Below are 16,559 nucleotides of genomic sequence, written 5' to 3' on the forward strand. Positions count from 1 at the left end.
AAATTCTTTCTAAGAGAGAGGGAATGATAGAAGACTATTCAAGGAGGAATAATTTGACTTTGGTGAGCTAACATGGATAGATTAATCACTTGATCAAGTAAGAAATGATTTCAAGAAGAGCTTGACGAAAGACTAAATTTTCTCATGAAAAAATAGAAAAAAAGGGAAACTAATCAATTTTAGTCAACTTTTAAAACAAGATTTATTTTCATTTTTTAATTGTATTTTGGACTTATTTTCAGAATTGTAATGGACTCACATGATCTTTTATTATTTTCAAGGTTTTTTAATGATTGGATTAGTTATTGGATTTTGGGTCTAATCTATGATTATGAGTAGAAGTATAAATAGACACCTTAAACACTTGGTTGTCAGACAAAAATCTTATTTCCAAAACTGCAGAATACATCATTTAGTACACATTGCATAAAGACCAACGAAGGAACAAGCAGATTCCTACATCCTTTTCTCTTTGTATAGCCATTAGGAATCTTTGAATTCAATCTAACCAAACTTTTAATCATCAAATGTGCTCATGATTCCACCAAGAAAGCCAGCTCCATTACAAGATCCACATAAAATATCCCTTTTGCCCCTGCAAGAAACATGTTGGATAGGATTAGATTGAAGCTAAACCAAGAAGGCACTGACCAGTGGCAATTATAATCCGAAGGCCTTCGTCACGGCCTATTTGAGATGGTTATTATACATATGAGTCTACTTTGCAGGGTTTATCTTTAAATATATTTGAGACTTGGACTAGATATTATGAGTATTTTGCACCTAATTAATTTTTTAACAGCATTATAATCATCAAAATCATGACTACTACTAAGTCTAAAAGTTATAATACAGTATTGGACAATCATTTAATCTTATTCTATGGAGTATTGGACACGGCACTATGCTACGACACAAGAGCATAGCATAGTGTGGTGTGTGGTAGCAGGCTAGCAGCACTATGCTATTGCTACCACACTGGTAATATTATTCTATGTGGTGTGTAGTAGCAAGCAATGACATGATGTGGTGTGTGGCAGGCTAGCAACACTGGTAATGATGATGCATATAGTTTTGGTTTGTTTTTTTTTTCTTGAGGGGGAGGGGGGTGGGTTGGGATAGAAATTGATGCATATAAGTGAATACTTATACACTATACAATACATAACAAAGCACAGTCATACATGCTCACAGGATAAAATAAAGGGAGAGGAAGGAATGCGGTATGGTACAGTTACCTGCATAGCCAACACAATCCACCGGCTTTAAATTGTCCATTGAAGTGATCTACTGAATTAACTCCAGTACCTTTGCATTGAGTACATGATATTGCACCTGGCAGTTGAGCAAAAGAACAATCGAGTGAGTTGAATACTGATGTTTCCAATGGAAAGGAAGAAAAAACTTAACATATTAGCTAGCTCTTCAAGAAATTTTGCAGCATCTGTTGTATTCATGAAGCAAAAGCAGTAGGCCTCAAATATGAATGGAAAAAATCCTGACTCTTCATAAAAAGATTATTGTTATTCTGAATGTAAATGCACGGTAGAGAACCATCATCAACAATTAACTGAAACAAAATACATAACAAGCGTGAACATACCTCCAGGCTAACGTTGGCTTATCTCACTAAGAGTGAACTAAAAGTATTCTAAATTTTAACAAAGTCTTTGGTTTTGTTGTTCTAATTTTTACACAAATCGAGCAATTGCTATATGATATCACACGAAGGCTCTCATTAATTTAAACCGTCTTTAAATAAAGAATAAGAAAGCTACAAAAGATCGTAATAAGAAGAAATTAAAACTCAACATTTTCACTTACCATTTCCATCACAATCAGAACAAACAATGCTCCTAACTTTTGTGCTTTTTGTAGTGTTATCTTCTGTAGCCTGTATTAAATCAAAATCAGAGAGGGATTCAAAATATATGCAATTATGCATTGTCAAACACAATAATAGAAACCAGTTACATTTGAGGCTTTTGCAAGTTACATGTGCCATATAATATCTTTTTAGCCCTCACTTTTTTCCAAATGTTACTGGACAAAACTTTTCAGCCTATGAACCACACATCTCAAACCATAAATAAACCACTTGACCGATACACCAAACCGATGTACTCATGCTAGCATTTTTTACACAAAAAGAAAAAAGAAAAAAACTGAGCACAAAGACAAAGCACCTTAATTGTAAATGGGATACTAAAATCAATCTCAATTCTCACCTTAACCTTCAAGGACTGAAAGTTTGGAACTTCAGAATTCTGACACACCTCTTTCATCTCAAAAGCCTTTCGGGTAACCGAATTACCGGTAACTGCCCCTATTTAAATTGATACAAAATCTCATTGAATTACATAAGCACTGCAAAACCCAAAAAAGCACAAACAAACAGAGTTATTTATACCAGGTCTGTTTGAGGATTTCAAGGAACAAATGGGAGCAAAACACAGAGAGTGCGCCATTCTCAATCACAGGAACTCCTAAATATCAAACGTTGTAGCCAAGTTTGGTCTGAACTGAACTGAAGGAGTGAGTTCGGCTAATGCGAGTTGGAAAAGATAAGGCCTTCGAGTTTGTGGGCAAAGTTCGCGCTTTATTACTTTAACGCCCTTGGACATGTTCAATGAATGGTGGGCATTTTGGTAAAATCATTCTTCTTGTGCATAAAAGAAAGACATGGATTTTGTGAAGCACAAACAAATGGCGAGCAGTCTTCTGTCCGTACACCACTTTCTTCCCTCCCAAAGTAAGCTTAACTGCATCCAATTTCATCAGAGTCATCGGTGTTCTGTGTCAGTTTTAGTCAAATTTTCAATTCCTTTTCAGTAAAGTTCGGATATTTTCACCAAGATACTAATGGGGAAGTTTGATACTGGTGTGGGTTTTTAATTTTATGTGTTTCTTTTCTTCTTTTTTAGGGAGGGAAAAGATTGGTTCTTGAGTGGTTTCAGGACTTCTATTTGTGGACAAGTTGTGTGCAATCCAAGTTTTTGTGGGAGACAAATAACTAGAAGCCATGGAAACCGTCTTGTTGTTCACTCACTGGTTGCTACTTCACCCTTTCTGTGGTCTCTATCATCTCATTTATCATTGCTTATAATTGTGATTTGCATATAATCGGTGTTCTATAAATTATAACTATGGAGTTTCTTTGTTGACAGCTTGGAAGGAAGGTGAGGTCCGTGAAGAGCAGAGAGACTGTGATTCCTGAACCAGATTACAGGATTCCAATTGTGCTACTTGGTGGTTTCTGATTCTCTCTTTATCTGTATGTGTCTTACCACATAATCTTAGGTTTAGTGGTCATAAGGTTAGTTTGGTGGTGAAAGAACGAAGGAGGGGAGAGAGGTTGTGGTTCGAATCTCTCTCGCTAACAAAAAAAAATTAACTATTAACATTTCCCGATAAAAAAAAAAAAAGTAATCTTAGGCTTTCAAGTAAGCAATAATGCTTACTATTTGAGCTGATTGCACATACTGTTATCCCAAATCGACAGGCCATAGTCCGCAACACAATACTTGCATATAAAATTTGTGGATTGTCCTGAATAATCTAATCTAGAACTACATAGTTTGGTTGGTGGCTGTTTAATTGGGCTAATCACAATCGCTTAAAAGACACTGAATTTGATTCATCTGAAAAATAAATACCCCTATTGTGATTGACCATCTGTTGCCTTAGTTTTGGGTTCTTTGGAACTAGGTGAATCAAAATATTTTTCAAATGAGATTAGCTAACACTTTTAACTACTTTTGAATTCTGAGTGCTGTTAACTCAAGTCTTTTTTGGCCTTTCCTTAAATTAGCAGATTTACAAATTTCCTAATGGCTCAAAATTGTACTATCAGGTATAGCTGGTGGATTGGCTTACACAGATAATTTGGTACCTGCAGTACCTGTTGTCTCCTTGGATTGCTTCTGTTGTTCCAGGTGATTATTAGTAGCATACAGTGTAATTAATAAAGGTGCAAAGTAGCATGATGATCCAGTATTGTTTTTTTAAAAGAGGCTATTAGTAAGATTATTTTGTCCGGTGACTTTTCACTACGTTTGCTACAAGTTGCATTATATGTTCCATTCCACTTTTCAGAAGCTGACTTTTTCTCTTATTATTTGTCTCTTATTTCCTCAGACCACTAGAGTGACATTTGTCTTTGATGATGAGGCTCTGGTTTGTTCTCTTCTAACTTCTCCAAGAAATTTGTGGTTTATGCATTGTATTATTTACTTTCTTAGCACTTACTCTTCAAGTCTTCATTATTTACTTTCCTAAAAAGCTTAGTAGTTTGTCTTATTACAGCTGAAAAATGAGCTGAATTTTTTTAATTCAAATTAATCCGAAAAGCCCACAGCCTATACACATTCTTAAAGCAAAAAATGTCATATTATATAAATGAATATGTCAGATACTTTTTTTTCTTTATACTGCAAAGCAGGTGGCCCTTCTAATCATAATAACCACAAATAGAGAATTTGCCCCCTTGATTTCTGAGAACAATTATGTTTCAAACATTTATGTCATTGTAGCAAATTCTCTGCCTCTTTGATTTGATGCAAAAGGACTAAATTGCATGACTAAACACACTATGTTCTAGAGTTTTGCAGCTTGACCAATTGTTACTTTTGTATATGGTTTATATTTATAGGAAATTATCATCCACTTCCAGTTACCATCCTAGTATATGTAACTTCAGCATATTATTTGTGTGTGCATGACTTCATGTAATTGTATACTGTATTGATCATTCCTGGGTGTTTTTTTCTGCTTTCTTTTTAGTTATTCATATTAGTTATATACAAAATTTATGGTTTAGGAGGTAAAGATAGGTGAACAGCTCCAGGAATCGGGTGAGAATGCTTTTGTGGGAGGAAAAAAATGCTGGAAGTAAGTACCCTGATTTCATGTTTACGCTTCTAGAATTTCACAACAGTAGGACAAAAACTAGTTTGATATGCTGCAGGTACTCAACATTTGTTAATTGGGAATTCTGGTGGCCAAACTTCCCTATCTTGGTTTACTTCAAGGAGACACAAACAAAGCCTGAGGGACAAATTCATTGCTTTCCCATAATATTTGTAAGTAGTTTGGACACAAGTATAGCCAATACACATATAGAAGATAGCTAAGAAAATAATTTTCTTCCTTACTTGAGTTGCAGACATCAAGCTTCAACATTTTTTTATTGTTTCTTGCTAATTTATTTTGACAAACAGAATGGGAAGCAGCTTTATGACGTTATGGTGGAAAGAGCTGGCCCTTCAAAAACTAGTGGACCAAAAGAATCCTGAGGACTGAGCTGTGTGGTTAGAACCTCAGGTATCAAACCTGTGCCTGAATTATAATCATTCTTTTGTTCCAAGATATACCAATTAAGTAAAGGGATATGGGTTGCGGTTTGATATATCAATCTTACTAGGCATAAGCAGTATTGCCATGGCAATTGGCAGAGTTATCATGGATTTTTGGCTTCCTGTTATAACTTATTAAATTGACAATCAATCTCTTTAGCCTGTGAATTTTTTGTCTTCTGAGTTCCATGCTTAGGTCTTTAGATGTGTAACTTGTGTCTTCTGTCTACTCTCTTTTTCTTCGTGCTTGCACTGTAGTGTAAATGGGTCTAAGGAAACTTTTGTGGGAGAACCAGCGAATTCTACTGAAATTTTCCTGATGTACCAAAAGTTGCATAGCCTAAGCACAAATGTATGACATGTTATTTCTTAATAGATATTTTGTGAGTAATGTTATATCACCTTTTACTAATATTCTGTTAATCCTCTTAATACTTTACAGAGAAAGTAATAAATAAAATAGTAGATGTATTTAATATCTTAAAAACATAAAAAGCAATCACTATTTTCTTCTTTTGATAGTGAGAATTAGGAGGTGGTCCATTTAAAATTATTATTGTGTATGTGTAGCATCAATGCCTACAGAATTGGTTATTTGATCATTATACAATAGAATAGTGGTTGTAAAGTTTCTTAAGTGCTTATATTTTACAGTTGGGGTATCTCGGAAACCATAGAAGTCCACTGCCGACAAAGAGGCTTCTTAAGTTGGGACTGATATTTGTTTTCGTCAGTGTAAGAACAGCATCAAAATTTCTTGTTTCTCTTCCACGTACTGCTCTCGAGGTTTCAAGAAGCCAGCAAGTTCAAGCTAAACAAAAAATTCTATTATTTGAAGTCTTGTTAGCATATAACACTAATTCATCTTGTTCCTTTTGAGATTGACCAGTGATTGATTTTACTTCATTTTGGAAGATGTATAATTTCACAGTACCCATATATTTGACTTATGTTGGCTTCCACAGATGATGTAGTTCTCTGTATACTTCAGGACTTCGTATTCGTTATGACATATCAAACATGAAAAGTTGATATACAAATATTATATAAATAGATTTCAATATATAATTGGAAAATTGTGGAACTCATTAAACGAATGCCTGCAAATAAAGGACTGATAATCGCCAAATATGCTTAAAGTTTACAGATTATTTGAGATGATTATATAGCATTTTTTATACATTAAGTCTTATCTTGACTCAAATTTAGGATTGAATAAGGAAATCACACTTAGATACCTTAGGATTTTTTATACATTAAGTCTTATATAGCATTTTTTAATCAATTAGGATTTCTTGATTTTTTTTGGAATTTTGCAGGTAATTAGTCAGAAATCACAAGTGGTGATCTACTCGCTTAAGCAAGACATGTTGTGTGCTTAAGCGAGCCAAGACAGATGGAAGTTGAGAAGTCACTGACATGTTTCACTCAAGCGACCCTCTTTAGTCACTTAAGCAAGAGGAATTAAGATCTAAAATGATGGAATTTGGCTCGCTTAAACGCAACATTTTGGGCGCTTAAGCGAGCTCAAACAGAGAACCCAGTTAACTCCAATGAAGGTTCTTGCTTAAGTCCACTACAGGAAGGCTTAAACGAGGACAACCAAGTCAGGACACACATGAAGGCCTCACTTAAGTGCAACATTTTGGACACTTAAGCGAGGGAAGACATTGGACAACAAAAGTTGAAAGAATGAGCCTTGCTTAAGTAAGGGTGTCGCGATAGGCCCAAGTCCATATCAGTTTATAAAAATTGTTGTGCTAATGAGAGAGGATCTCAACACGAATTAGAGCAATTGTTCTTCGAGAGAGAGTAGATCATTCTTAGGCTTTTAGCTCGCTATTCTTATGCTTTGTATAAATTCTTCCAAGGATTGTAATCATGCTATGAGCAATTAATCTCCTCATCTGTTGGGATTAGAATGCCTGACCTAATTTCATGTAATTCTCCCTTTTAATATAATTGTTTATGTGTTTATTATTTTTTCTCTATTCTTAATACTTATTTTAGACTGATCACCTATTATTTGATCATAGGAATCCTTAGTTTAATTGATAGACACTCTTTTGATTTCTAAAACTAAGAAAAGTACCCAATTGGGATTATCGCTAGACATAGGTCAATACCAATTAAGCTTCTCTAATTTTTACTCGATGATACTGATTATTTAGATTAATTTACCAAGACATTGAGAATTAATCTAAATAGTTTAAGCTATAATATATTTATGAATTAAGGATAAATTACATAAATGATTAAATTAATTGCAATTATTCCATTGAAATAAGGAAAATCAAATTCAACACCTCTCAATCCTCATAACAACATTGTGGTTGATTATGCTATTTCATTTCAAATTACTCTTATTCTAACAATTGTTCTTTATTTATTCATTTTATTGTTCATTGGTCTTTAAATTGTTCCAAACAAACCTTTGATAAAATATTTCATATAAAACCTTAGCTTTTTTTAATTTAGAATTGTCTGGATAAACATAATCTTTTGGGAGACGACTTGTACAAAAGTCCTATTACTATTTGAAACTTGTGGTTTCACTTGATACGAAAAATTCCTAAAGGACAGTATACAAGACGTAAACTCGAACACATCTACATAAGAATCATAGGTAATGCTTGTTCAATAACATGCATTTCAAACTTCGTGGACAGATAGAGATCACGAAGCAGCTTGCAGTTAGCGGTGTAGTTGCCACCCGTCTTAACTCGTTTCCATCAGCATCGGCAACCAATCCACCACTCAAGAATTAGCTGACATAGTCAACTGGCAATAACTTGGTTTTCCATCTAGGGACTGCAGAAACTGAAAACCAAAATTATGATCAATCCTTCTTGATGCAGTGTGCATCTGTGCCATGTTGGGTGCAATCATGATAACCCACACTATGGAGGAAGTCTCGAATCTCTTTTGCACTGCTATTACTGGCCTGTAATAAGCACTCATCTTCTTCGTATATGAGATATGGGGCTTGGCTTCCTTTCCTTGAGAGCAACTTTGATGCTCCTTTAAGAACGTGATATTCCCAGCCCTGAACATCTATTTTAAGCAGAAGCACACGCTCAGATTTTGGAATCACTTCATCAAGAGGAACGGTCCGTACTTTAAAAGCTATCTCTTCATTCGACTTAAATGCCAACTTTGCACCTGTGGCAGAAATTGCACTGTTGTCCAGCCTACCAACCAACTGGAAAATCAAGTAAAATTGAACTAATCAGCATTGAAAGACAAACAGAAGTTGCAATGTAAAATAAAGTAATTCATTTCCTTGTCCTTTAAGGTTTCATGTCCGAAACAATGAGGACTTGGCCAAATCGTTACTAACTCTCACCCGTAAGTAGTATATATTTTCTCCCCATATCCATTTCATTTGAAGAAAAAAAGGAACTTTCATATAAAATCATGGTGTCAGCAACTTGACAACTATAATTTAAACCAAAAATAAAAACAGATTTTTGTTGCATTTTTTCCAAACTATCAAACATTTTTTCAACCATAGCACACAGTCCATCATGTGCATTATTTTCAAGATGCTATAGAAACCAGCTATCGTTAAATGAACATATTAAATCTTTGGAGGCCACTTTTCAAGCTGAGGAGGAGGAGATTTGAGATTTACATGTTATGACACTCATCCCAGTCTGTCCAACCAAAGCAGACAAGCTGGCTCTTTAAATAAGCTTTCTAATGGATAAACAGATCATCATTCAAAGTATGCCAACTGCAAGCAAGGACTAGCCTGCCCTATCAAAATTTTCATCAGTAATTTGGGGATATTGTGGGGGCACAATTGGAGGTCATTACCATCACCTGAACCTAAAACCTTATTTAAATCTCCATCCAACCCAACTAGCTGAACTAATCAGGTCGGTCAAAACCTTATGGTCACCTCAAATGAGCCAAAACAGCTCATCTAAAAAAATATGCTTTAGCTTCAACATAACTCCAAATGGGAAGCTTAGAATCCTTTTGAATGGGTAGACCCGAGGATACAACAAAAAATATAACAGAAGATAGGTCAGCTAACAAAGGGAAAACTCAGGAAGATGCTGCCACCAGTAAGCTAAAGATCCAAGCAATCCTATACTTCACTCATGCATGTGTTGTTTTCCCAATAAATCTGCATACTGGTTATCCTTATGCAAAACATGGCCACACACACTTCTTCTCTCTTTGCAAGAGTGCAAATATCCTGAATAATAGCTCCATATAAATGGCATGCTGGGTCTGCCTTATTTACCATGTTAATAACTTCCAGAGAAGCTCTTAAAATATGCTTTGATTGATTTACCTTATTCTGTAACACTGAACCTATTCCAACATAAACTAAATAGACTATAACTGAAATATCACTAATTGCTTCTTATCCTTTAACTAGAAGCAACTCAAGAACATCCAGATTAATTATATTTACATATGCCATTCCATCGTCAGTCTTGCAAAGAAGGATTAAGATACAAGTAAGTTTATCATGAAATTCCAAAATGTTCAACCAATAATTTTGAGCTGATTCACCTTCACCCTTTAGAGAACAAAGCATAAGTTCAAGGAAGTGGGTTATCAACTTGTCATTTTCGTAAATCTAATTATATTATCCAGAAACATTTGTTTCTCATCCACTTTTATCTCTGCACTTTAGATGATTACTTTCTGAGCTAATTAGATTAGTATCCAACACTCCAACTAAACCAAGCCTTCTTCTACAATCCCTCATTATAGTTGACTATACCAAAATTCAATTCAAGCCAAAATTAAATAAAATAATAATAAAGAAAAGAAAAGTGACCTTGTGAACGGTGATGTTGCCAACGCGATCCGACGCAGCGGCCTCGAAGACAGTGACCAAATCCGCAACTCTATTGAAGTAAACCCCTTCACAGATCCTCTGCAAATTCTCGAACACAGGCTCGAAAGCCAGAACCCGAAACCCCATAGCGGAGGCGGCGAAGGACGCCATACCTACGTTGGCACCAACGTCGACAAAAAACCCATCCTTACCCTCAGTCCTGGCATTGAAGGAGAGGCGGGTGTTGAAGGCGGTGAAGGTAGGGTTTGAAGGGTTTGAGGGGTGTGAGGTGAGGAATGCGAAGAAGAAGATGAGGATGATGAGAGTGGAAGAGAAGAGTAGGAACAGTAGCTTCGGAGAAAGAAGTATCGTATATTTATTATCTCTTTTCCAGGCAGGTTTGATGAGAATGGAAAAGGACTTGAAGCTGAAGCTTCACTTAATGAAGGAGAATTTTCTCCAGAAATTGAGGGGATTTCGAGATTTGGATCTGCTAGATGATGACTACATAAAATCAAGAGAGTCTTTAGTGAATTTGCTCAAATTTATAAAAGAGTCAATTAAGTTTTTAATCATCAAATTATATGAATTTTGAATTTTTGGTCTTTAAACTATTTATCATGAATATCATCATACCATAGTAAATTATAGATGAGGAGGATAGATTCTCTTCTTAGGTTTTTTTAAGTTCATATGTGTTTCCAACATGACACTTTAAGAACAACAACTTCTTTAGAGACCAAATTCTTAAAAAAATAATTTAGAAACTAAAAATTAAAAATTTGAGGCCTAAAAACTTAACTAAACCCTTATAAAATTAAGAATGTTTTTAAGCATATTATTTAAATTGCTTTCATTACATTATTACTTTTTCTTCTTTGTTTCTTTTCCTTTAAAGTGTTTACACTTTTCAAAATATTTTCTCTATCCTATAAAAATTATTGTGTAAGAAGAAAAAATTAATCTTAAAATAATTATTATTTAATTTTTTTCAATGTATAACATTAATTTTTTTCTACTCATGTGATTTATAATACTAATTAGAGGTAAAAAAAACTTAAAATAAATTAATGATTATAAGATTAATTTTATAAAAATATTATTATTTTATTTATTTACGCAAAACAGCCTAAGACAATAATGATTATGGGACAAAGGGAGTATATTTTTGTCTTATATTATATTTAAAAATTGTAATAATATGTTCTCTATTAAATTTTAAAATATAATTTGACACGTTTAGATTTTGCTATTTTTAACTTAATTTTGTTGTGTAATGCACACATAATATAATATTTTTATATAAACAAATAAAGTATGTAAATTTATTATTTATTTTAAATAAAATTTTAACATTTTTGTGATATGATATAAAAATATGTACTAATGTGGTATGATACAATGAAACCTATGTAATTTTAATTTTTCTATAATATATATCATCAAGTTATTTACAAGTTATTAATGTTAGAGCTAATAAACCTTGGACTTGGCTCATTAAATAATTGAGCATAATTTTAAACTTGAATTTGTTTATTTTATTAAGCAATCGAAATTAACCAACCATTTAAGGAAATGCTCAGGTGTTAGCGTTTTCTTTAAGACATTCCTTTAGAAGTTACAGGAGCAAGGGGGCTTGGGGGCTAAGGCCATGAAGGTTGGCTGTTTTTCCCCTTGAATGGTGAAGCAACAAAATCTCTAGGAGTTATGAGGCTAGGATCATTTTGGATCATTTTTATAAACAAAATATCAATATGGATCTCTTCCAAAACAATTTCCTGACATAAGTCTCTTTTGACAGTTGATCGATCAAAATTACATGTTTGACTAATAGATTCAAAGAAAACATGTCACGTGTCATGTTCTCTTTATACCTACCTGTCAAATTATCAACATGGTCAAATTTAGAGGACACTAATTTGTCTGATAGTAAATGATCTCCCTTTCACTAGTTTGCAAGAGCCTAACGGCATAACAAATGTTCATTCATGAAAGAAAAATCAAACGTACCTCAATTCATGAGGGTAATAACTCAAGAAAAGGGAGAGAAAAAAAAAAGCAAAATAAGTGGCATCTACTTGAGCATGTCCTTGTATAAAAGACTAGGAAGAGTACTTTTCACGGGCTTGTGCACTTCCAGCCTAACCGTACCAGGCACTCTACCCGTGTGTTATATCATTGAATCTCTTATTTGCTATAAAGACATTCTAAGGAGTACAACAATTGCATTGATGACAAGTCCTTGTCATCCATAAAATTTAATATATCATGTGAATCAATGGATACGTATTGACTACAAATGTGTGGTCACGTTAAAATTCGAGTAAAAATAGAAGTTGAAGGGAAGGCGTACTTTTGAAGAAATTGTTCCGTATGTTTTCTGATCTGTCTTCTCATATTTCATGTTTGGTCTCGAAACAACCTTGGATGTCAACTGGACATCATAATTGTTTGCTTGTTGCTGTTGAGTGATGGAAAAACAGCAATGAGCATAGCAAGGTGATTAAACCTGGGTGTCAAGAACACTGCTTAGTGTGAAAATCTTCTGATGATAACAAACCATTGATAAGGCGTTTAAGCCTTTCTGCTCCAGGGCCAGGCTTAAGTTCAGTGATATTTCTTATGGCAGAATATGGTTTGGTGATGTTAGGATTTGCTTGGTCGAACCACCTGCCAGGCACATAACCATGTTCATTTCGTCTCAAGAGTTCATTATCAATCTTATCCAAGAGTGGTTCATTCCTGCCAAATTTTCGAGCAAACGGAGCATTGCTGTCAACCATTTGCTCGTAGTTATCAATTGTAAGGAAATGTGGATGTTGTTTTGGAGGGTTGTCCCATGATATGAAGTGGAGGTCATGGTTCACAGTAGTGTTTCGGAACTCCTCAGAATTGCAGATGACAGTGTGAAAATACCCTTCAGGGGAGGATAGAAAGTTGGCATAATACATCAAGACAATTCTAGGCAAGTTATCCCATCCCCATAACAAATATTCAACAAATTGGCGAGAGAGCATCATCCATGCAGAACCTGAGCAAAATCAAGTAGCATAACAAAACTTAGATAGCATAGCGCTGGATTCTAACTTCTAAGCCTTCCACTTATGGACAACTATTGAAAAACTTGAGATGATAAAATGCTGTATGCCATAGATTCAAGTAAACTAGGTGATCAGTGTGGAAGTTTAGCTGCAAATGGCTTCATGTTGAAACAAACTTAAGAGAATCCTGCTAATAAATGTCCTAATGACCTAAGTTAAGGTGCAATTAAATGACTTAATACACTTCACTAAATGCTGTTAATTGCTTTAATAATAAATGTCCTAATGACCTAAGTTAAGGTGCAATTAAATGACTTAATACACTTCACTAAATGCTGTTAATTGCTTTAATAATTAAGTATTAAATGATTTTTGCATATTGGATATAATAAATGTCATCTTTTTCAACAAATACTTTCTTCTTTTGTTCCATTAACAAATGTTCTTAGAGCACTTGTCAACTTAAAATAGAGGGATACACAGCTCATGATAATGTTTGCCAAAGCCGTATTAGGATTACTAATGGCAATCAATACCTGAGAGACATATGGGATATTGAGTTCGAGACAGATGTGAAAAACTGTAGCCAATAAGAGAGAAAAGGAAAAGAATGGAGAAAAGAGAAAAAGTGCTGTAATCCAGGGTAATCATACTCAAAACCACAGGCTACTGAAGTCATCTCATTAGTAGAATTCCCTCTCTCAATTCCATCATGACTGTTTGACTTCAATTTTCAGATTTTCCACAGCTCTTTTAGTTTATGTAATATCTATAATTCATTTTAGGATAACATGGCTCATACTACTGAAGCATTCTACAAATTTGAAAGAGCAAATAATAAAGGTGGCATGAGAAAAATAACAAAATAGAGATTTAATCAAGATGAGGGGCATCAGATTCCAAGTTTCTCACCTGTAAACAGCTTATATGCGGTGGGAACATTTCTTTTCTCAGTCACCCAAAATAAATCAGACTTATTGACACTATAAAGAGCTGGATCAATGATAACAGGCTTGGCTCTCTGATCTCTATTGAAAAAAGAAAACAGCAAAGATTTACTTAAAAAGAAGAGAGATATGTTTGATATTTCACAAAATTGAATGTTACTTTTGAAGAAAATGAAATGAATCATGCAATAAAACACAGGTTGAAGAAAAGGATTAACAACTTACTCCTTCCAGCCAATATCACTGGTGTGCTCAATAAAGTTAAGGTGTCTTGGAATTGATGACAGTGTATGCAGCAGATCTGTTGAGCAAAAGAGATGTAGCAGGTGATTGTGAAAACAGGGCAACACAATTCACAGTTCACAGTTTCAACAAATTACAGATTTTAAGTATATTTAACTAGCAAACCATCATAATATCCACAACAGAAATTTATTTATTTTATATGAATATTATCATGCGTCCAATATACATGGCATGGTGGTTAGTGGTTACTCTTCAAAACATAAAAAAAAACATCAGTGCAGAAATTAGTGGAGTTAGAAGCAATTTTACTTTTATCTGAAACCTGGTATTCCTCCTCCCCCACCACCCCGGGCTACAACGAAAGAGAGAGAAAGAGGAACAAGCCTGTCTGCTGACAAAAACAAACAACTCATTGATGAGCAAGCCAACAATTGGAACAACTTGGACAAAGTTGGGACCAGATCAGACCAATTTAAAATTCAGAAACTCTCCAAATTTATCTCGGACCAAAATCTACTACCAACAAGATACACACACATTTGGTTCTCACATCACATCTCAGAAATACAATCCAAAACAAAAACAGCAGAATTCAAATCAATTAACACAAAACTGAGAGAGAGAAAAAACAAATAAGAAATCAACAAAATTTCCCTAAAACACACACAGAAACCAACAAAAAAAAAACACTGACTGATCAAGAAAGACAAAGAGGGTACCATCTTGAGTGATCAAAGGGTAATCGGAAGCGCTGAGATTGATGAACCAATCCCAGAGTCCACCTTCCTTTAACAGAATGGCAGCAGCGTGGAGGGTATTAGTGACCATAGTGGGTCCTCTATAAGTAACCAAGTTGGCCTTAACAATCATCCTAACATTGCCCACTTCCGCAAAGAGAGGGTCGTTCTTCACAAAGTTTGCAAGCTCCAATCTTTCTTGAGAAGAAGCTTCGAGGTCCAAGTGCACAGCGTATTGGTTCCTGGGATGGTAAAGGGCCTTGAGGGTTCTCTTCAGAGTGTCGCCATCGCCCATTGACCCCGAGATCAGGTACGCGATCCTGGGAACGGAATCGCTGGATGACGTGGCGGACAGCCTCAGCTTTGACTCCACGAAACGAGGCTCCTCGAGTCTGCCACGTGTACGGTAGAGGTAGAGCAGAGAGGAGGAATCGGAGGAGACGAAGATGGAAAAAAGTATGAGCAGGGTGGACAGTAGTAGAGACAGAACCAGTGGCATAAACCACTTCTTCTTCTGCTGCTGTTGTTTGTTGTTGGTCTCCATAGGATGATTAAGGTTTTCAGGTACTACAACAGAGCTCAAATGCAATACAAATCCCGTTTGCTGGGGTTTCTTTCAGGGTTTCTGTGGCAAGGACAGACAATGAGAGAGAGAGAAAGGAAGAGAGGGCGTGTAATATTAATTACCATTGGATCATAATTATAATTACCAGTAATTGTCTAATACTAACAATATTAGTTAGTGACTTATAAATGGTATATTTTTTGTGTTTGTACTTGTCATTGTACATGAGTCAATTAAATTCTGCATCGCTATCCTTTTTTTCTTCTTCTTCCTTCAGCCGCTTCTAACACGGCTCTTTCAGTTTACTACTAGTTCTTGTTCTCAGTCCACCAAAGAAAAAAAAATGATTTTATATGTGTTGGCTTCCGTTGATGATTATATTTTCTTAACACATTCGTGACACGTACAAACTATGATTAATAATATTAAAATGACTTGTCATTGTTGATTTCATAAAAAAAAAATGACTTGTCAGCTGTTATTTTACTTTAAGAAGGAGGATGTTGTTGCAGGCTCTCCATGATATATAAATACATAATCTGTATTTTATTTGCTTTAGAGAAATTTTTACAGAATGTTGTCGAATAATAAAATTGGTTACTATTTTTTTTTTAAAAAAGGAAAAAAATTATTACTAACTAAACTAAAATTCTATACACCTTTTAGCACCTTTTTTTACATTTACAAAACTAAATTTTAATACCTTGTTTAAGAGAAAAAGTACTAAACTTGTATTGAATCTTAGAAAATATCTTATTGAAAAATGTCAAGTAAAGATTTGTAATATTATTGGTTACAAGACATGTTTAAGAGAAATTCAGTACCTTATTAATATGTCAAACTTGTTTTTAGTCCACTTATTCTTATA

General features: G+C 34.6%; 3 protein-coding genes and 1 pseudogene across 3 annotated transcripts; 1 reads left to right on the top strand and 3 right to left on the bottom strand.

Moving 5' to 3' along the window:
• Positions 1–352: 352 nt before the first annotated feature.
• LOC100500330 (uncharacterized) lies at positions 353–2,560 on the bottom strand. Its single transcript, NM_001249518.2, has 5 exons — positions 2,411–2,560; positions 2,229–2,326; positions 1,825–1,894; positions 1,239–1,335; positions 353–595 (listed from the first exon to the last, which is right to left on the bottom strand). The coding sequence occupies exons 1-5, from the start codon at positions 2,466–2,468 to the stop codon at positions 517–519; spliced, it is 402 nt and encodes a 133-aa protein (NP_001236447.1). The 5' UTR covers positions 2,469–2,560; the 3' UTR covers positions 353–516.
• A 131-nt stretch (positions 2,561–2,691) lies between these two features.
• LOC100814970 (uncharacterized) lies at positions 2,692–6,394 on the top strand (annotated as a pseudogene).
• Positions 6,395–7,799: 1,405 nt separating this feature from the next.
• On the bottom strand, positions 7,800–10,708 carry LOC100789638 (uncharacterized). The gene is made up of 2 exons (XM_014769349.3): positions 10,156–10,708; positions 7,800–8,556 (listed from the first exon to the last, which is right to left on the bottom strand). The coding sequence occupies exons 1-2, from the start codon at positions 10,324–10,326 to the stop codon at positions 8,194–8,196; spliced, it is 534 nt and encodes a 177-aa protein (XP_014624835.1). The 5' UTR covers positions 10,327–10,708; the 3' UTR covers positions 7,800–8,193.
• Positions 10,709–12,221: 1,513 nt separating this feature from the next.
• Positions 12,222–16,014, bottom strand: LOC100790174 (beta-glucuronosyltransferase GlcAT14B). The gene is made up of 4 exons (XM_003550776.5): positions 15,109–16,014; positions 14,369–14,444; positions 14,109–14,224; positions 12,222–13,186 (listed from the first exon to the last, which is right to left on the bottom strand). The coding sequence occupies exons 1-4, from the start codon at positions 15,668–15,670 to the stop codon at positions 12,672–12,674; spliced, it is 1,269 nt and encodes a 422-aa protein (XP_003550824.1). The 5' UTR covers positions 15,671–16,014; the 3' UTR covers positions 12,222–12,671.
• Positions 16,015–16,559: the final 545 nt, after the last annotated feature.

This window comes from Glycine max, chromosome 17, assembly GCF_000004515.6.
Source record: "Glycine max cultivar Williams 82 chromosome 17, Glycine_max_v4.0, whole genome shotgun sequence".
NCBI lineage: Eukaryota > Viridiplantae > Streptophyta > Magnoliopsida > Fabales > Fabaceae > Glycine > Glycine max.

What these genes read in the sequence shown, in the direction of transcription:
- LOC100500330 (NM_001249518.2), bottom strand. Translation starts at nt 2,468, where the DNA reads ATGGCGCACTCTCTGTGTTTTGCTCCCATTTGTTCCTTGAAATCCTCA. An exon ending in TTCTGATTGTGATGGAAATG is followed by an intron (nt 1,336 to 1,824) that starts GTAAGTGAAAAT and finishes CTCAACTGCCAG; the next exon opens with GTGCAATATCATGTACTCAA. An exon ending in GGATTGTGTTGGCTATGCAG is followed by an intron (nt 596 to 1,238) that starts GTAACTGTACCA and finishes TGTTTCTTGCAG; the next exon opens with GGGCAAAAGGGATATTTTAT.
- LOC100789638 (XM_014769349.3), bottom strand. Translation starts at nt 10,326, where the DNA reads ATGGCGTCCTTCGCCGCCTCCGCTATGGGGTTTCGGGTTCTGGCTTTC. An exon ending in GCAACATCACCGTTCACAAG is followed by an intron (nt 8,557 to 10,155) that starts GTCACTTTTCTT and finishes TTGATTTTCCAG; the next exon opens with TTGGTTGGTAGGCTGGACAA.
- LOC100790174 (XM_003550776.5), bottom strand. Translation starts at nt 15,670, where the DNA reads ATGGAGACCAACAACAAACAACAGCAGCAGAAGAAGAAGTGGTTTATG. An exon ending in CCCTTTGATCACTCAAGATG is followed by an intron (nt 14,445 to 15,108) that starts GTACCCTCTTTG and finishes TTTGCTCAACAG; the next exon opens with ATCTGCTGCATACACTGTCA. An exon ending in AGTGATATTGGCTGGAAGGA is followed by an intron (nt 14,225 to 14,368) that starts GTAAGTTGTTAA and finishes TTTTTTCAATAG; the next exon opens with AGATCAGAGAGCCAAGCCTG.